We start from the raw sequence: 20,801 nt of genomic DNA, 5'->3' as shown, positions 1-20,801 counted from the left end.
ACTCCAAGGCCCTCGGGAGTTAGAACTGCCTCCTGAATTTTCAGAGAAGGATTACAGTTTGTTTAATTTAGTTGGTATTGAGTGTTTATCCTCGAGTTTTAATTCTCTGAGATATGGTGTCCTGGTGGAATGGACTGTGCTCCATTGAGAAGTATGTTTGCGTCTATTTATCTAAGTTGGTCCTCACAGAGGAGGCTGGTCGGAGGCCCCTACTGCCATGCTTCTAGAGAGGGAATGGGAGCCGATGGTTAGCTGGGAGGAGGGGCGTGTGTGTGTGTGTGTGTGTGTGTGTGTGTGTGTGTTGTGTGTGTGTGCGCGCGTGTGTGCACGCACACGTGCATGCATATGTGCCCAGGACCAACTACAGCTATGGCAGGTATAGAATTAGAACCAAGATCTCCTACTCTCAACCTCTGGTTCAAAAGCAAACAATTAACCAGAGTCTGCCACTTCCCACTTGTGTAGAATATTAGGGGTTTTACTCAGCGTTGTTCATGAGGCAAGCACAGAGTAGAGCCCCCCAAGCCCCGTCTGTGCCCCCCGTGACCCCAGGCCTGCCTGTCTCCCTCCATCCTCCCCACACCTCTCCGCCCACTCCCACGTGTTCCATGGCGATGGAAGAATTCACATCTGAAGCGTTCAGTTCCTCCGCGCCTGCCTCTCCCTCCTGACCCGCCGTTTTTAGCTGCTTCATTGAGATAAGACTCAGCACACAACACACCCAAGTCAGGGGCTCAATTCAGGACTTTTGAATACATTCCCGGGTGTGCAAACCACACACACACACACACACACACACACACATCATTAATTTTAGAACATTTTCATCATCTCAAAAGAAACCCAACCCCCAGCATCAGCCATTTCCTCATCTCCCGAGACTTGAAGCAAGCGCTATGCTTCTTGTTTACAGACTCAGTGATTCTGAACAATGGTACAACCTGTGGCCTTTTGTGATGAGCTCCAATCATTCGACATTTTCAAAGTTCACCATATCAGAGCACATGTCCATACTTAGTTTTTGTTGGTGTTGTTTACACATTCAGATGTTGATGAATCGCTGAGTATCTACCTCTGAGCTATCATGAATAGGGCTGCTCTAAAATGCATCACAAGGTCCTGTCTTGTGACAGCTTGTTTGTTCTTTTAGCTAGTGCCTCAGAGCAGAATTTTCAGGTGGCACCATAGCGTGCTGAGCTATTGGAAGAGCTCAGGTTGATCCAGGACAGAATGTTTCCAGTGTTAAGTTGCCCCTAAAAAAGAAGCCAAACAAAGAGTGTACAGTTGTCCACAGCTGGCTGAGTGTTCCCACCTCTCATTCTCCCTGCAAACCATCTTCTCCATTTCTCCCATCCTCTGAGGCTCTGACTCAGCTCCTCAGGGCCACAAGCCTGGGCACAGGCTCTTTCCCATCTTCCTTTCCAGAGAAACCATCTCTAAATAGCCCCTCGCCAATCTACAGGGGATTTCACTATGAATTTTGTTTTCATTTGATCCCAATATATGGTGACTAGAGATGGATTAAATAAATTTTAAGATGTTTTAATTATAAGCCAGGATTTGAGTGCATAACTTGAAGCCTAATAGGTACAAAATACATATCTGTTGAATGAATAAATGAGGAGGGAGATAGGAAAGGGAGAGAAAGGAAGGATGGGAAGAGAGAGGAGGGAATGAATATGAATGATTTTTGTTAGAGAGACCTCAGGTTCTCAAGATTCATTTTCTCCCTGGGTATTTTACTGTTTTCTCTCTTTTTATTGCTCTGAATGGTGTCGAATAAGGGCTGAAAAACTTTCCTGTACAGGACCAGATAATAAATATTTTAAGCCTTGTGAGCCATGTAGACTCTTTCGTAGCTACTCAATTCTGCCGGTTTAACAGAGGCAGCAAATAAGATAAATGAGCAAGTGCTGGGCTTCCAATACTTTATCTACAAAAAACAAGCAGCAGGCAGGATTTGACCTGTGTGCTATGATTTGCCATTCTCTTCTAGAATGTTTTGATATCTTATACCTTCCCCTTACTATCCTTTCTCCCCACAAATCCTATCCATCCCGCCTTCCATCTTTGCTCTCTCTTCCAAGCCTTAGCTGAACCAATGCATCATTTAGAAAACTTTCCTTAAACTGGAAAACAAAGTTAAACACATTCTGCATCATTACAACATCCTAACGTGTCTGCATGTCTTCAGTGGCATTAAAAGACCCTCCATAAATCTACTCATTCTCACTCAAGTCTAGACCCACTGAGGAGTGAAGTCCTCAGCCTCTTCTCTTTACAAAACGCCGAAGGAAAATGGGAGAAGATGATGTGAGGTAAATGGATTCTCTCCATTAAAAAAACATGTATAGAGGAGAAAAGAGTTTTTAAAAAAAATAGAGGGTAAGCTGGGCGCTGGTGGCTCATGTCTATAATCCTATGATCTCAGGAGATCTGAGATCTGAGGATCACAGTTCAAGCCAGCCTGGGCAAGGAAAGCCCATGAAACTCTTAGCTCCAATTATCCACCAGAAAACTGGAAGTGGCACTGTGGCTCAAGTGGTAGAGCACTAGCGTTGAGCTGAAGAGCACAGGGACAGTGCCCAGGCCCAGAGTTCAAGCACCATAACTGACAAAAAAAAAAAAAATAGGGAGAGGGTACGAGAAAGAAGCTATCCAAGTAGAAAGCAACAGAAGAACTCAGTGTCAGGGGTCAGGGACAGACTCAGTGCAGGGCATGGTGCCTGCTTCCCACCCAACTCTGCTGAAGATGGGATTGTTTACTCTTCTCAGTTAGAACTTTACCAGACAACAGTCAACTTGACCAGGCTACAGTTACAACTGACTGCTTAGGGGGCTGTGTGTGTGTGTGTGTGTGTGTGTGTGTGTGTGTGTGTGTGTGTGTGTGTGTGTGTGTGTGTGTGTGCAAATGAAAAATCAGAGGAGAGATGCTGAGCTAGGTTTCTAAGATTGGGAAAGAGAAATTTATGTAAGAAATATGAGTCTATTCCTGGACCTTGGATTGCCTCATTTATAAAGTCAAGGACAGATGGGATCACTTTGGTGAGCTGGAATTTGTTTTGAGTTCCACTTGCTTTATTCCCCTTCATTTAAATATGCTTATTAGTAATATATGTGTCAGAACAAAATCATTTTCTATCAATCATTGCCAAACAATGAATAATCCATTGTAAAATACATTTGCAGGTTTTGACAGAACAACATCATCGCCCCTAGTTTCTTCCTTTGAGATCGGCAGAATATGCTTTTGCTACATTCTTAATGCATTGCTTTCTGGCTGGGTTCATACACCAGGAATTCTTGAAAGACAGGTGCCCTTTCTTTCTTTCCTTCTTTCTTTCTTTTTTTTCTTTCTTCCTTCTTTCTTTTTTTCTTTTCTTCTTTTTTTTTTTTTTTGTCAGTTGTGGGGCTTGAACTCTGGGCTTGGGCGCTGTCCCTGAGCTCGTCAGCTCAAGGCGAGTGCTCTACCACTTGAGCCACAGCGCCACTCCCAGTTTTCTGGTGGTTTCTTGGAGAAAAAATTCTCATGGACTTTCCTACCCAGGCTGGCTTTGAACTGCGATCCTCAGATCTCAGCCTCCTGAGTAGCTAGGGTTATAGGCATGAGCCTCCGGCCCCCAGCTGTCATTTCTTTCTTGCTTACTGATCTGTCCTCTAGAGAGGAAAAGGAGACTATCTGATGAGCTGGAATCCCTTAGCTAGTTCATGGTTTACATGTTACATTTCTTAGCAATGCACTGGGAGACACTGATCTAATGTGTTGGAGGAGCAAGACACAATTTCTTGACCTCATGAGCTTACGTGCTGGTCGGAGTGACGGATGGCAGACAAATGACTTCATAGTTAGTTGTGACCAGAGCCCTGGAAGCAGAGTGGAGAAGAGGAGTGACTGGTTTCCGCCATGAGAGACCTCTGCATTTGAGGAGAGAAGTGAAGGGCATGAAGGAGCGGGCCATGAGCACTGGAACACAAGGGGCTGGCGGGAGAGGGCACAACATGGCCCCAAGTGCCAGTCAGCTGACGAGTCCCAAAGAACACCAAGGAAAGTGTGGCTCCAATTTTGGGGTGTGGCACCATCAAGGCTGTGCTTGGGGTTCCTGTTGGAGTCGTGTGGGCCACCGTGAGAACTTAGAACATAATTGATCCGAAATGGCTGGAAAGGCAGAGTCCAAGGGCAGTGGTCCAACCGACATCTCAAGAGACGTTGGGAATCTGTAGGGGGAGAAATGTAGAGAGGACCATGAGGAGGCAGCCTCACCAGCAGGGTACAAGCTGGCGGCTTGGCCAAGGCGGGCATGTGATGACAGGGTTGAGCCCTGGGGATGGCGTCACCCAGATGGAAAGGGGACACTGGATGGGAGCTAGCAAAAGGACCAGCCAACATGCCATACCCAGAGCGTGTGGCAAGGGCGGCACCCCTCCTTCCTGAGAGCCCACTGCCGTCGGAAGCACTTGGCAGGACTTCTCACGCGAAGGCCACAGTGGGAGATGTAACGCCACGCATCAGTCCCCCCGGGCAGCTCCTGCAACATGGGACGTGGGACTGTGAACAAATTGAACCCGGAGTCCATGTGTCATTTTCTCGCTCACTTCCCAAAACCCCAGTGAGTTGCTCTTCACTTAGCACGTGCTAGGCACCAGGTGCTTTTGCTAAGCGCTTTACAAACCTCATTTCTTTCCTGTGCAGTAGGAAGTCCTCTTCCATTGAAAAAAAAACAAGAGGAAACTGAGGTTCTAAGAAGGCAACTGAATAGCTTAAAAAACACAGAGCCGCCAAGAGCTAAAATCGGGATTTAAAGTCCAATCTCCCTGAATCTAGAGTGCACGCTTGGAATCTCCACTCTCTCCTCATTCTCTTATCAGTGAGGTTAAAAAAGTGAAGCTTCAAAGAAGAGTCAGATGTGGATGACAGCCATGGTTCAGAAAACGCAGCTGATGAGCCCATGTTCCCTGCGACAGCATCCTGCCCAGTCCATCGGCTCTTCCTTCATCTGAGAATGGGAGCAAGGTGAAGGTCAGGACAGGCGCTCCAGTGTGCATTCCACTACAGAGGGACCGTCTCTTAGGCAGTGTTCGCTTGTTTCTCATTGGTCACAAACAGAGGTTTAACAGATGCTTAACACCCACCAACAGTGATGAATGGAAGTCAAGCTGTCGTCACTGTATAAATAAGTTAGGATTTTAAAAATAAATGTGATTGATTATTAACTCAAGAATTAACACATGACTCTTAGAGACAATCACAGACAAGAGAAACAAGAAAAAAAATCACCTGCAATAAAACCATTGTTAATATCTTGACAGAATCTTTTCCTGGTACTGGGTTTGAATTTGGGGCCTTTCTTGCTCAGGTCTGGCCGTCTACTACTTGAACCACATCTCCAGTCTGGCATTTTGCTGGTTATTTTAGAGATGGAATCTCATGGACTTTTCAACCTAGTTTGAATTCAAACTGCAATCTTCCATGTCTCAGCTTCCTGAGTAGCTAGAATTACAGGCTTGAGCCACCAATGTCTGGGTTTTTGTGGCTTTTTTAACAGAATCTTAATAGCATAATGTCTATATTTCCTAAATTGTATTATATCATATTTACTATGTTTCTGTTCCTTTTTACTCCATGTATTTATTAGTATTAATACTGTACCATTACTATATTTTTACATTCTCCAAAGCTTTTCTGCAATGCAGATTCCATAGTTCATTTCATCTTAGAGCATTTTGGTTTTTACAGTTTTTCCTATTTTTAATCAAAATTGATATAAGTGTACATGTTCACATACATACATATACATGTGTGTGGGGGCGCGCGCGCACACCCACACACACACACACACACACACACAGAGAGCTAAATGTCTGCAAATAAAACTCTCCAGTATTGACAAACTACAGGAGAATGTTTTCATATCAGTAACAGATAAGAATGTGTTTGCTCCCAAGTTTTCTGAGCACAATTTGCTTTTTTCTAATTAGACAGTTTTGTAACAACAAAAATATTCTAGCTTTACTTTTATAGTAGTATTTGCTTTATTGTTTGCTGATTATTCTTCTTTCCCTGTTGATTCTTTTTGATGGTCCTGAGGGTTGATCTCAGGACAGATACTCTACCACTTGAACTATGCGTCCATCCCTGTTTGCTCTGATCACTCTTCAAATAGGGCCTCACAGTTACGCCTGGCAGCCTGAACTGAGATCTTTCTATTTAGACTTCCTGCATAGCTCGTATAACAGGTACTTGGTGTGACTATTGAGATGAAGTCTTTCAAGCTTTCTGCCCAGGCTGGCCTAACCATGATTCTCCTGATCCCTGCTTCCCAAGTACCTGAATTAGAGATGTGAGCCCCTGTACCCAGCTCCCTGTTGATTTTTAAGCAGGTTTTGGCATAGTAAACATAAGACTGTGCTTTAAATGATACAGACACTTTCCTCTGCAGATTTCAGACCATTCATCTTAACGTGCAGATCCTGGCGGCTCATACCTATAATCCTAACTGCTAGGGAGGTTGAGGCAGGGATAGTGGCACCGTGAGGTGTCTACAGGTGTGAGGGTTGGGAGGCCCCTTCTCAACCAGTACCTGTATGCGCCGTGCACACCTGTCATCCTCGCTTCTTGGAAAAAAGAAATGGGAGGAGCTCAGTGCGGGCTCACACCCCGAGGGGAAGGGAGACCCCCATCTCAACATGAGAACCAGAGCAGAACAAACGCACGCGGCAATAAATCACTTGTCTAGCAAATCCAAGGCCTTGAGTTCAAACCCCATCCCACCGCACACAAAAAGAATCATGTTTGAGTGTTTATCATGAATTTGCATGGTTAGCTATTCCTTTTCATGGGATTAAGAAAGGCCTTCCTCATCAATATCATAAAGATTCAGTGGATTTTTATCCTCCTAATACTTTAATCTACCTGGAATTCATTAGGCTATACTTTAAGTAGATCTACCTGAATTTTTAGAGAACATCATATTTGATTAAAAAAAAAAAACATTTTGATTTTTTTTTAAAAATGCCTTTACATCTGTAAGCTAGAAAAACCACGACAGAAATATTGCCATTACTTTGATTCCTTTGGAATTTCACATTAAGAGAGGGAGGGGGCCAGTGAAAATAAATCCCCACTAATCGTCTCCTTATAGATTTGTTTTCAAAAGTATTCTATTTCTCCTCTTTGCATAAAAGTCTCCTTAACCCTTGTACATCCCCTTAATGGATCTGCTGTAATTCCATCATCCGCAAATCCTATAAACTCTACTCAAGCCAATTAAATTTTCTGGCCTGTGTCCCCTCTGGAGGCCGAGGGCGTTCGCCAGGACTTTCACCCCGAGCTGCTTTAAATAAAATTATTTTGAATATCTACATAGATTCCTTCCACATCATTAAAATTATTTCAAAAGCTAAAGAGCAAAATGACCCCAAAGTCCACCGTGGCTGTGAGCATGCACACACAGGAAGAAAATAGGTTGGCGTTATTGAGCAAGGAAAAAAAAAAGATACTTTGAAAGTGAAATCTTCAAAATGATGAGGAGACATGGAGTAGATGAGGCTTCTCAAAAAGCATTTAATCGCATGGAGACCTTTCCTGGGTCACCTGACACATACGAAACTTTCCTCAGTCCTGTGGTCCTTGTAAGCGTGGGCCGGGGAAGTAGACCAGCTGCGTAAAGGAGGGGAGATGAATTTCACAAAAGGTGAAAACAAATGTTCTTTACTGTGTTCCAAGAGCTGCTAAAGAAAGGCAGGTTGCAGGTGTCACAGAGAAAGCTCTGGGTCCCCATAGCAGGGAAGTGATTTCAAGAGAATAATGGCTGATCTGTAGGAATCGGAGGGAGGATATTGCAGCCACAGGGGCTGAAGAAAGATCTGCAAATGCTTGGGACTCTGTGGGGACCGCGGAGCTTGCGGAGCCTCCTGACCGCATCCAGCCGCTCCGTGGGAATCGTGACCTTGAGGAGTGACCTTGCTTGTGATGTCCATGCCCAGCAGGTGCATGCCGAGGCCCCTAGAAGCTCCTCTGGGCTAACAAACTTGCGTTTAGAGTCCCTACATGCCAAAAAGTGTTTGTCTTTCCTAACAGGAAAGAGAGGTGCTAGGTACTATTTGCTCCATGGGTGCTCTGAGACCACAAATGCTGCTTCCTCAGTAAGGTCAGCTGACCTAGGCACTCAGGTCACCTAGGATGGCATTGGTTTGCAACTATTTTTTTGGTGCAATTGTTCAAAGTAGCTACTGCCATCCCCTCAAAAGCATTCTTCCTGGGACAGAAATTGATGTGGCCATGATATCGTACATTCCTACTGTTAAATTACCACACACACAGTGACTCTAAGCAACTCAGATTCATCTTCTTGCAGTTCTGGAGGCTTAGAATCCTGCCTGGCTTGCACAGAGGGCTAAATCTAGGTGTCCACAGAACTGCAGGGATTTTGGGAGGCCCTGGGAGGCCGTCCCTTCCGTGCCTTCCGTGCCCTTTCTGGCTCTGCAGGTTGCCTGCATTCCTTGGCTTGTGTCTCCTCCTCCATCTCCCAAGCCAGCGTAGGCAGGGCAAGTCCATCTTACTTCCCATCACTCTCTTTCTTCTGTCTTAAAGACACAGAGGTTTCACGGACTCCGGGTCCACTCAGATAATCCAGGCCAACCTGTGAGCTGATCTGCTCTACCAAGTAATCCAGCCCTGTCCACAGATACCACGGATTAGGATATGAAAATCTTTATGAGGTCAAATAGTGGCAGTGAATAAATGGTATAGGAAGAGAATCAAGAGATCTGAATTACTCCTAATCCCTTTAAAGCAGAAGCAAAAACAAAAGGGGAACAGTTTCTAGAGTACGCGTGTTAGTTTACGGCATGGATGCTCAGGGCTCACCAGGGTAGAGGAAATCTGGAGGCAGACTCCTGACAGCAAGTCCAACGTTCTTCCAGTGATCAATGTGAATGTCTTTGTTGTTGAAGAGTTGTTTCATGTTCGTGAAATACTAGAAGAGAAGAGGTTGAGAATTACAGCCAGAAACTCAACTCAAATATCTGTCAATACTTATTTCGTTCAAGGCTCTAAATTAGCTGAGCCGCATGAGATTCTGCTCTTACCCTCAAGTTATTTATGGTCTAAGGAGACTATAAACATATTGTCATTTATGCAGAATACTCCGGTTCTACCAAAGGAACGCACAGTAAATAAACGGATCAGACAATTAAGTATGTCATGACTCCAGTACCAAAAAAAGTGGGAGTAGTTTGTCACCTTGATAGGACGCGCTGAGATTAGTCTGACCGAGGCTGACCATTTTCTTACTTATCCTGACAAGCATCGCATTGGTGGCAGAAAAGATCATTTTCTAAAAATCTTCCAGTCTCTCAGATAGAAAAGCGAAAAGAAAGAGAATAAAAGCCTCTTGGGCTTATTCCCACAGATCCTGCAAAGAATATTTACCTGTCTAAGTGGTGAACGTTTTTTGAGGTTCTCGAGACATACATCTAAAGTCCTTTCCAGGAGAATTGTGCCGCGCGGAGATTTCACCTGAGCGAAACTGGGTTCTGGCCAGGGTACCTCTCACAGCTTGTCTGTCTAGGGCCATGTGCTGGGGTCTGACTTCTCGCATGTACTGTAAGGCTATGTGTGACTCAAACACATGCATGTACACACGCCTTCACATGCATACACACAAACATGCATGCACATGCATGCCCATGTGTACACACCTTCGCACGCCGAAAGTCACTCTGTCTGCACTGGAGTTGTGTTTTAGCTGGACACACCTGTGTGTATCCTGCAGTGCAATGCCCATGGCGGACACCCAGTGGTCAATCTGTGCAGTCATAAGGCTCTGCAGTGAGAGATGTGTAACGAGACCCACTTTCGCCTGAGACTTTGAAGCTTGTTCTCGAGCAGAACTTCCTGAGGCAGCAGCAAATTACAACATGTACGCCCATTCTCACCCGAGTGAGGGAATGTGGACAGAAAACATTGGTGTGGGTAGAAGAGATCTTATTGTTTGGGGGCAGCACTTGGATTTGAACCCAGGGCCTCCCCTTTGCTAGGCAGGTGATCTACCACGAAGCCATTGCCCCGCCCCAGCCCCTTTACCACCTGTAGTCATTGTTCATGTTGATCTCCTGTTATTGCCTCGCTAGCCTCAGATTTTCAGCCTCCTCCCTACTACTTCCCATGTAGCTGGGATTACAGATGTGCACCACCTTGCCTGGCTTATTGATTGGTAACTTTGTGCCCATACTGACTTTGAACCCCAGTCTTCCAGATCTTCATCTCCCAAATAACTGGAATTACAGGCGTGAACGACCACCACACCTGGCATGGGTAGCAGACATCTTTTTCTCTCCACAGGAATGACTGGTTTTCTTTGTGTTGTAAAGTTGCAGGTACAGTATGTTCCTCATTTTGTGTGATCTAAAAACCAATGGCTGAAATGCCTGCTGGGGAAAGCGCATGTTTCTGCGCTGTAGACTGACCTCTAGCCTCTGAGCAAGCAGGGTTCCGATGTGTGTCCCTGGTCAATGTGTGTCACGAGGCCCTTCTTGCCTCGAATATGTAATTAGACACAAGAGTGGGGGACCACCGTTGGTCAGTAGAGTTTTCGGAGCTGCGCCCAGTTGTGGCCACTTGCTGCGGTTCCTGCGTATCACATCTCATTCTTCCCTGGCACGTCAGCCACGGAGGGGGGAGAGCTCCGCACGTGGGAGGAGGAGGGGGGCGGGGCAGAAAGGGCCAGAAAGGGCAGAAAGGGCTGCTGGCTCCCATCTCTTTGAGAAGGTGCTCCATGTCTCTCTGCCCCTGGCTGCCTGTTTCTCCTCTCTCGGTGGGCACCTACGAAGCAGCCTCTGGATACAGACACGAAGAAGAGGCATTGGAATACATCCCTCTGAGTGCGCCCATCTTGCTTTGTTTCTGAGCCTCAAACACAAGCAGGAGACTCAATCCTGCGATTCACAGGAGACAAGCATTGTTCCAGACTTTGCAAACCACGGGTTTGTGTATGTTGGGGGGCGGGAGGGGGGTTTCAATGAGGAAGCAAGAAGGAAGGTGAGAGCATCATTGTCCATTGGTTTTCTGACCAGGAAGATGTCCCCTTTGGAGCGTAAGAGCCTCGCATCAGAAAGCTGGCATTTTCTGTGTGTGTTCTGACTTTCATCGGAGAGCAGCTAGGAACAATTCCCTGGGATCGGTGGCCAAGGCCCTGCTCACTGACTTCTCCATGTGTATCCACGTGCTCGATTTTCAGCCACAGTCTTAATATGTCTTCAAGAGGCCAGATGGACTGCTCAGTAAACCACTGGCTTCCCCTTGGCTGCTCCACTCAATCGACTGTCCTTCCCTCTGTGGGGAACTAGCAGGACACCCTTTCCCTTCCTCGTGTCTGCCTCCCAGCCGTTCACAGGAAGAAAGCCCTCCCTCCCCACTGGGCTCAGATTCTTGTAACTCCAAACAACTCCATTTGGAGATGAGCCGTGCCCTCATGCTTCGACTGACGCTGACACCACTCCCCATCTCTAAAATAACACGAAGTTTATTCTGCCCCAGGGCGTTGGCACTTGCCATCTATATGGTCTTTTCCCACTCGATCTCTGCAGTAATGGAAATGAGCTCCATCCGTGTTGTGTAACACAGTACCCACTAGCCACGTGTGTTCACTGGGCACAGGGGACAAGCTTGTTTTGATTGGAGAACCAAATTTCTTCATTCTTGCTGGGTCTCAATTTCTGTAGCCACATGTGTCTAGAGGCTTCAGTAGTGGACCGGAAGCTTGTTTCTCAGACACGGAAGTGAGTGTGTTTATGTTATCTTCCTCTGCTCATCGCCACCTGTCCACATGACACGATCTGGCTTTCCTCCTCACCATCTGCCTGGTGATCAGCATAGGGTCTTTGAACCAAGAGGTGTCCAAAGAAATCTGATGAGGTTATCTTTAAAATGAGGAGCCTTCCATTAACCAGTACTTTGCTCCTACAGAAACTATTCCAAATTTTTGGTTTCTATTTGTATTGTTGTCTGTAAAAATGAATATAATAATCATCATCTGAGCTAGATGTCACTGTCTCACACCTATAATCCTAGCTACTCAGGAGGCTGAGATCTAAGAATTGCCATTCAAAGCCAATCTAGGCAGCAATGTTCCTGAGACTCGTCTCCACTTAAGCACCAACAAAACTGGAAGTGGAGTTGTGGCTCATGTGATAGAGCTCTAGCCTTGAATGAAAAAGCTAAAAGACAACACCCAGGACCTGAGTTCAAGCCCTAATACTAACACACACACACACACACACACACACACACACACACACACAAATCTAAAAACCAAAGTCTGACTAGTCCTACCAAATAAAACACCATCAAGTTGTCTGCTTATATGGTTGGTTTTCTGAGATTCACTGCAATGTTTTGCCTTTTCCCTGAGCAGTTTTATCCCATTGTCTGTCTTTCTGTGGCGTGAAGTTTCTGGAATCCGCCCTTCCCAGTTTCAATGTATCTATATATTTTGAAAATGTGCATTTTGATTATCTGTTCTACCTGTGGCTTATGATACTGGACAGATCTTGAATAGAGAAGCTTAAGATTCAAACTCAAGATAGTCGGTATCTTTAGACATAGGCTTTTTTGGTTGAATTAAAGTCAAATCCTGGGCTGTTTGAGAGAACAAAAAGCCAGGCTTTTGTTATTTCAAGACATAGCCCCCAAAGCGTCATTTCATTGATTTTTTTCTTTGCAAGCAACATTTTATGCTAGTTTTAAAAAAAGCATTAAAAAAATAAAATAAAAGTGCCTCCTCTGTCAGATCTCCTTGGGGCATGGATAGTAAGAGGTTGGCCTTGGGAATTTTTTCTTAGATAAGACATTCTTGCATTCTTTTATCTACTTCAGAGATCAAGTATAGATAGATAGATGATAGATAGATGATAGATAGATAGATAGATGATAGGTAGATAGCTAGCTAGATAGATGATAGATTTTAGATAGATAGATAGATAGATAGATAGATAGATAGATAGATAGATAGATAGATAGATAGATAGATAGATGTGCACATGAGTGATTGAGGGTGAATAAGCTTGCACATGTGCGTCCAAAAATGTACGAGTAAAAGAAAGGATGGGGTGACGTTAAAGAAGGCGTGGAAGGCAGTCCCTCTCTCCACGCTCTCCTGGATTCAGTTTGCTTAGGTCCTGCAGAGTCTGTGTTCGTGCACTGTGTGTGTCTAAGCAGGTGGCTCGTTTGATCGACAGCTTGACTAGGGGTTGGTAAAGCACACTTCTGCGTGTCTGTGAGGGCGTTTCCAAAGAGGACTGAGGGGGGAAGGCCTGCCGTGAATGTGGGTGCCATGCCATTAGCTTAGGGGTTCTGATGGAACAAGAGAAGGAGGCGGAAGCCGACCGAGGCCTCTTGCCTGCTGCACCCCACCTTTCCCGGTGACTGACACCATGAGGCAAAGTGAATCTCTCCTCCTGTCCATTCTCTGCTCAGAGCCATGGCCAGTGCTCAAGCCTGTAAGGCTAGCTAGGGGGAGGTAGAGATAAGGATTGCGGTTGGAGGCCAGCCCAGACAAAATGGAGTTTCTCAGACTCCATCTCAACCGAGGTCTGGGTGCAACGGGGAGGTGCCCGTTACTTTAGATCTTGGGGAGGCACACTGGCTGGAAACAGTGGTTCACATCCGTTGGCCACAGTGACCTGAGAAAAGGTGAATGAGAACACTGCAGCCCAGGCCAGCCTTGACACGAAGCAAGCCTCTTCCTCAGAAATAGCCAGTGCCAAAGGGTCCTGAGATGTGGCTCAGTGGGTAGAAGCCCTGCCTCATCCGCCAGAGGCCCCAGTTCAGTCTTCACTACTGCCCAAGCACAAAAACAAAGAAATAGCCTGGCTCCAATGTTTTATCACATCAACAGCCCAGTGACGTGCATACTATTTTGCATGTCTTCACTCATCGGTCGAAGATCTTTGGCTGTTTATGGAATGGCCACAGTCTAACACGCCCCTGCCAGCACCTCACGCTGGGCATTGACTTAGTATGGCTGCCAGACTTCACGCTGCAGCGGGTACCTTGGACTCTGCAGTGCAGCTCAAGGAGGACCGGGGAGCTGGCCTGTGGGGCAGAGCACACGAGCAATGAATTCTCACATGCTATTTCCAGGACTGCGGTCCCATTGGTCAGGTAGGGCCGGAGGCATTGCTCTCTGCCTCAAGAGTGTGCGCCTTCCTTTTCCTAGTTCAGGCTAATTCTGGCCATGGTGTGCACCACAGTTCTCAGCGGCTGATACTCCTGATCTCCGGTTCTCGGCAGTTAACAACCTTCCCCAGCTCCACGCTAGACTCCACCGCTGCACAAAGGTGAATCTCTGCTGTCCACCCTCTCCCCTGTATCAGGGCCCATGGGCAAGGGTGATGTGCCAGGATGCCTGAGTGGACACTGGCTGGCTAACTGGTTATTGGCTTCCTCATGGTGGGTGTTTTTATTCACCCCAGTTCACGAATGAGAAAACCGGGAGACGGGGAATCTTGCTCAAGGTCACGCAGCTATGACCTGGCCCTGGGGCTCCACTGTGCGCTCCTGGGCTGGCTGGGGTACCCTGCCCCCTCCTCCCCAGCCCTCGCCCCCCAGGGGTGCCGTGGCTGTCTCTGAGTTATCACACAGACGTGAGGTGGCTGAGCTTCCTTTTAACAGGTCATGGTAGAATGCTTTGTTTCTCATACAAACCATACAGCCCACGTTTGGTTTTAGTTGTACCGTCTTTCTTTTGGTTGTTCTGATGTTTTGGTGGCGCTTAGGATTGAACACAGTACCTCCTTCCTCTTCCCCAGGCAGTTCTATGGTTTTGGGGTAGAATGGATTAAACACAGTACCTCCTTCCTCTTGCCCAGGCAGTTCTATGGTTTTGGGGTAGAATCTGGCCCTTGAGACCAGGACTGGCCTTTCTCCTTTACCCTATTTACACCTCTGGGGTCACAGGTGCGGACACTCAACCTTTTGGTGGAGATGGAGGTCTTGGTAGCTTTTCGCCTGGGCTGACCTCTGTCCTCCTAATCTCTGCCTTGAAACTAGCTGGGATTACAGGCATCAGCCACCTTGCCCAGCCTGGGTTTTCATTTTGTTGTTGTTATTGCTGCTGCTGCTGCTTTTTTAAATGCTATCTCCTCCATTGAGGTCTGAAAGTAGATTTCTCTGGAAGGGTTTCATGGGATCATGAAATCCATGAATAAATAGCTCATTAACAACGGCCATGTAAGCGGGAATCATGGAGCTGCATCCAAACTCCTAAAGTGCCTGTGAAAGGCCATCCACAAATACTTCCTGACCCCGGTTTCTTCTCAGCAACACTAAACACTCAGTCCTCCGTTAATGGGCTTAGTTCATATCTGCGTAGCCAATTATTTTTATTAGCGTAGCATTCCTTTAAAAGGATCATGATGTTGGACAAACAGAAGCAATGTAAGCACATTTTCTCAGTTGTGGCTGGGGGATTTTTGTGGGTTGTTTTGTTGTTGTTGTTGTTTTAACTTTGCAGGTTTGATGAATTAGTTGTAACGGTCCTAAGGGAGAAATCTCACATGAGCTGATCTATGCCTCTGATTCTGGAATGCAGAGTTTCTCTTCTCCCCGGGACGAACCTATGAAAGCAAAGTGGGCTTATGAAATTGCTGACCTAACCTACTGCCTTGGGGGAACCTGATTTCAGTGTGTGTGGTGATTTAACGCCTTCCTTCTCCTTCCCCTCCCCCATCTCTTCGCCCGGATAGCTGTTCGTGGAGACCATCGATGTCAATGGCAAATCCCTCGAAGGCCCGGTGCCCCTGGAAGTCATCATAATCGATCAGAATGACAACAGACCAGTCTTCCGAGAAGGCCCTTACATCGGTCACGTCATGGAGGGCTCGCCCACAGGTATGTCCGGCTGGCTTGCCGTCGGTGTCAGGCCCAAGTGGTCCCCTGTGACCTGTGGCATCCTTGATGTTGTGATGTTGCTCCAAATTGTTAGCTGCCTCCGTGGGGACGTGTAATTTCTTTTTTTCTGGATAGACACTAACGCTGAAAGATGACACTTGTTGCATGCCAGGGGACACCTGGGTCTACCAAAGTGTCTTCCCTGGTCTCTGGGGTTGATACTCACAGGGCACCCACAGCCTCATCTCTGAGACTCTCTTGATAGATGCGTGTAAATCTCTCACATTCCCCCTAAGAGCCCAGAGTTGACGAGAACTAGAAACTCCTCAGTGATTTCTTTTTATAATTGCCTTTTCCTAAGAACAATCTTGGTGAGACAGGTCACACCTTTTCCCCTTCCCTGAGAAGATGTTCGTGGAGAAAGCATTGGTCTTCAGTCAGCACACACAAGTAGACATTGTCTCTGCGTCTCTGCGTCTCTGGAAGTGCATGTTGCTACCGTTACGGTGACCACTCCAGCGTACTGCAGAGTTCTTCACTCTCTTTCCTCCGTGTTTCACTTGTCAGGAAAGGTTTGAAAATTTAGAGCTCCCATTTGGGCTCAGAATACATTCATTAAAGCCTCCGTGGGCCAGCAGCGGAAGCTGCCCCTGAGTATAATGCTTAAGAAAGCGAAGAACAAAGGAGAAAAATCCTAGTTATATTAGACTTTGATTCAAAGCTTTCAGACACAATTGAGTGAAAAGACACCATATTATTTTCTCACTAGGGCTGGGTCTGATTGTGCCTGAGAAATGAGTAAAAGAGTCATTCAGCAGACCAGAAAGGAGACGGAAGCCCAGGGCCCACCTTGCCGGTGATCCCTCTTTGCTGAATTGATGGGATAGCATCAGTGGTGTGTAGATACAGGAGGCTCTGGAAGCGTTGCCATGGTAACCTTCCCAGACTGCCAGGTGAATAATTCTATGCAAGCTGTCTAACATTTCTTTTCAGTTTCCCAGAGCTGGGTTTCTGTGCCCTTCCTAAGGTCCAGGAGGAAGGGGGACCCTCTCCCTGCCCAGCTTGGAATGAACCTGGCACAAATGGAGGGTGAATTTTCTGTGTTGTGCGGGAAGGTGATGGGGGGGAGTAGTGAAGACAGGCCTGGAGAAGTAGAGCCGGGGCCGCAAAGACGCGCTCGAACACGTCAGAGCTGGCCAGCCACGCCGTACCTCTTGGTAGGGAGGGGGCTTCCGGGGAGAGAGGCTCTGGAGCTAGGATTTGGTGTTTACAGAAATCTACTTAAGCCAGTTGAACAGGTCATGAAGGACAACAAGGCTATCAAAGGATCCAGAGTTGGAGCAGAGCGGGCACCTCCTGCTTTCCTGTGTGGCCCTCTGGCTCTGTGCTTGAGCGACTGGAGCGTGCACGCACTGTCGGTGTAAACAGCAACAGCACACCAGGCGCCGGGCACATGCACAAGTCTTTACACACTGTGTATGTGTGTGCGGTTAGATGAGGCCCAGTCTTCCTTCCACTGGGTCCCTCCTTGGAGTTTAGAAAAGAGTTTCCAATTTCATTGCTTTACATACATACACACACACACACACACACACACACACGTGTCATACTTCCAGAGAAAAATAGACTCCTTCACGCCTTTGAATTTCTTAAAGCACAAAGCTACTCGGTTAGGGGTAGACACAGCTCCAGAAAACATAAATCTACTCAGAGCTCTATAGGATTGGTCTTATCCCTTAAAATGCATAAAGCCTGCCGCTGGCAACGCAGACTTTGGCCTGACTCATTGTTTGCTTTTCTGGCACCCTGTAACTGTCCGGCGAGCACTGAAATGGAATTGGTCATATTTGGGGAAGGAGGGTCATGAACGTGGAACATTTTGCAGAAGAACTCTTCGAGGAAAACAGTTCGCTTAATTAGCATTGTGCAAGAGAGCTGTAGGGAAGACAGACTCAAGGGCATGAACGGGACAGTGGGAATCTGATGGCATCGTACTTAAGTCTAGCCTCCTCCCCAGCTGAAACCCTGTTCCTTATTCCAACAACCCTGGCCAGCTGTAACCATTACCCCCCCCCCACACACACACACACACACACCCTGTTTCCATCACGCACCATGTCTGTGGCTGAGTCCTGTGTGGTGCCGACATTGTCCAGCGCCTGTTTTACTGGAAGAGACATTCACCTGGGAAAGAATTCGGTGTGTTCCAGTTCCCAACTGGAGTAGAGGGTTGGACATGTAACATGAGATATCGACCTTTGCTCGGGGGTACTTTGCACTGGTGCACAAACCTTGGGGATGCAGTCAGTCACCAGAATTAACCCTGCTCCCACCGTGCACCCCTGAAGCTTTAGATTGTACCACACCATTTCCTCCTCTGGGCTTTCCTACCATGAGGGGCAGCCACCACAATCACCATGTTGTGGATAGTAAAACTACACCTGAACAGGGTGTGGGAACTTGCCCTCATTGCCCAGTTGGTAGAGAGAGCACAATTGAGGTCCTTGTCTCTGGATTCCGGGCACAGGGTCTTTCCTACTTGCAGATCTAGCGGTGTGGCGCTCTATCAGATGAGTGGATCTATTGAGACCTCTCATACCATGGACATCTTGATCCTGGCCATCACCCACATCCCCTTTTTCCAAACCCGCATCCCAGAGCACCTCACCACACCCCAAGTTCAGAGGGACCCCCAACTTGGTTTAAAACTTGTTACCATCTCAAAACGCTTTCCCATTGTGGCACAAGGGACCCCCACATTTTCATTTTACACCATACCCCCACAAATTATTGCCCGATCTGATGCTCTGTCTAGTTTCTGAACATAGTAAGAGCTTGGGCAAGTTGTAGGGCCTTCTAGAAGCCTCCATTGCCTTGTCTCTAAGTTGGGGGTGGAGGATGTGGTCACAGCTGTGTGTCCTCCTGAGCGTCTGTGTGGGGATTAAATAAGGCTGCGCTTCACCCAGAGCTAGTGCATAACAAATGTTCAGGAGACGCCGGCGTACCGTTAATACCGCAATTATTCTTTCTACTCTGGCATCCTACCCTTTAGCAAAGGTAAAGCACAGAAACACACAGGGTGTGAAGGAGAATTCATCTCCCATCAAGGCAAGCATCACTGTCGTGTCCCGCTGCACCGGGATGTCCTCAGCACACATTCATCACGGAGGAAGGTCACCTGTGTTTGTCTGCGTGCAGACGGGCCGTTCCCAGAGGCTGGTGCCGCACTCCGGGTGTTGTTTTCAGGAATCACTCCTGGATGAAGGCAGATCGACAGAAATTAATGGTCTTGGAACTCTGCGGACTATGAGCTCCTTTGGCTGAGTCCCTGCGTTGATTTATGGGGCCTAGGCCGGGGCTCTGGCTGTCCCGTGGGCCAGTTGGGTGTTTTCTGAGTTCCCACAACATGCCAGGCATCCCCAGGGCACCAGCTCACAAGTATTTTGCCACCCATGCTCAGGGCACTTTGATAAAGAGCCAGCTGTGAACAGGCCTTGGCTTCCCTGGGTGGGACTCTGATGAGGACAGTCGTGTGGTTTACCTGGCAAGTGCGAGGACCCCCAGGAGGAGGGGGGCGGGGAGAGAGGGCCAGGACCGGCCGTCAGCGAACCCCTCTCCAGCTACCAGGGTGGGTCTGGAGGGAAACGCTACCAAAGGACATTAAACACACCACGAAAATCACCCCAGCCTGGGGGCAAGGTAGCTGAGACCTGGGTCCCCCAAACCTGAAGATGAAGGGGAGCTGGCTGTGCACGCTCAGCCGGCTGTGCACACGGGCTGCCTTCCAACAAGACGCCTTGGCTCCGTTCCCCCTCCCGGCCTGGCCTACCCTGCCCGGCAGCCAGGCAGCGGGGAGAGCGCCCCCCACCGCTTCCGACAGAAACAAACAGGCAGGCAACGCAAAGACAGAAAGACGTCGGTGGCATTTCAGCTTCTCACACAGGGAGGACCTGGACATCCACACGAGTCAGGAAGGGCCCTCTGCCGCGCACTGAGGCTGAGGCCACCCAGGTCACTCCTCCTTGTCACCCTCTCTCCTCGGAGGAGAGTCTAAGGGCCCGCCCTCCCTCTCTTCTGCTTCTCTGCCCTGGGTTTCTCCCCGCCAGTATTTTTTTTCCGCGTGTCCCCTCTAGGTGGCACTGTTCTGGGCTCCCAAAGCACTGCAGTGAGCAGGGCCCAGAGTTCCTTCCCTCTCTCCTGGTACTCAGAGCCCTGCAGGGAGAAAGAAGGCCAGGAATAAAGAAGACCTGGAATACTAACCTCAGGAGGGGTACAATCTCCTGTCCAGCAAAAGAGGCCCTCAGGATATGGATGTTAACAGGATCACCTGTTAACCTTCCAGACGCAATGTCTTTAATTTTTTTTTTTTTTTTTTGGGTCCGGTCGTGGGGCCTGAACTCTGGGCCTGGGTGCTGTTCCTCAGCTCTTCAGCTCAAGGCTAGCGCTCTACCACTTGAGCCACAGCGCCACTTCCGGCTTTTTTCTTTTTGCTTACGTGGTGCTGAGGAATCGAACCCAGGGCCTCAGGCATGCAAGGCAAGCGCTCTACCACTGAGCCACCTTCCCAGCCCAATGTCTTTAATTTTTAAACAAATATGACCAGGCCAGACAGAAGGGAGAAGCATTGGTTGAGTGGTCTTTGGGACAAACAGGCCTATGAAGAGCTCAGCTTGGCTTGGCAGTGGCTGCTTTCCATCATGTCTTGAGATGCGTAAAGGTAGACGTGCCGTTTGAAAGTTGGTGTCTGGCACTGAGCTCAGGCAGCATGCTTGGTCTGGGATGCAGCCCAGCGGCAAGCCCCTGTCTACTCCTAGTTGATGTGACTTCCCACCCACTCACCATTCAAGTTTTCTTCACTAGCACTTTCAAACTTTTAAACTACAATCTATCTCTTCTGTCCTTAGTGGACCCA

The 20,801-nt window shown here is 47.7% G+C and overlaps 1 protein-coding gene across 1 annotated transcript in view; it reads left to right on the top strand.

Moving 5' to 3' along the window:
- The window catches only part of Cdh13 (cadherin 13), a 726,505-nt gene that overhangs the window by 490,636 nt on the left and 215,068 nt on the right, over positions 1-20,801 (top strand). Inside the window, exon 6 of the mRNA XM_042671463.1 lies at positions 15,745-15,889. Within this exon, the coding sequence (XP_042527397.1) occupies positions 15,745-15,889 (145 nt within the window). The remainder of the gene's footprint in view (positions 1-15,744; positions 15,890-20,801) is intronic.

The sequence above is a fragment of the Dipodomys spectabilis genome, unplaced genomic scaffold (genome assembly GCF_019054845.1).
Source record: "Dipodomys spectabilis isolate Male_0828 unplaced genomic scaffold, ASM1905484v1 ptg000628l, whole genome shotgun sequence".
NCBI lineage: Eukaryota > Metazoa > Chordata > Mammalia > Rodentia > Heteromyidae > Dipodomys > Dipodomys spectabilis.
This window is presented reverse-complemented; position numbering and strand designations above follow the sequence as displayed.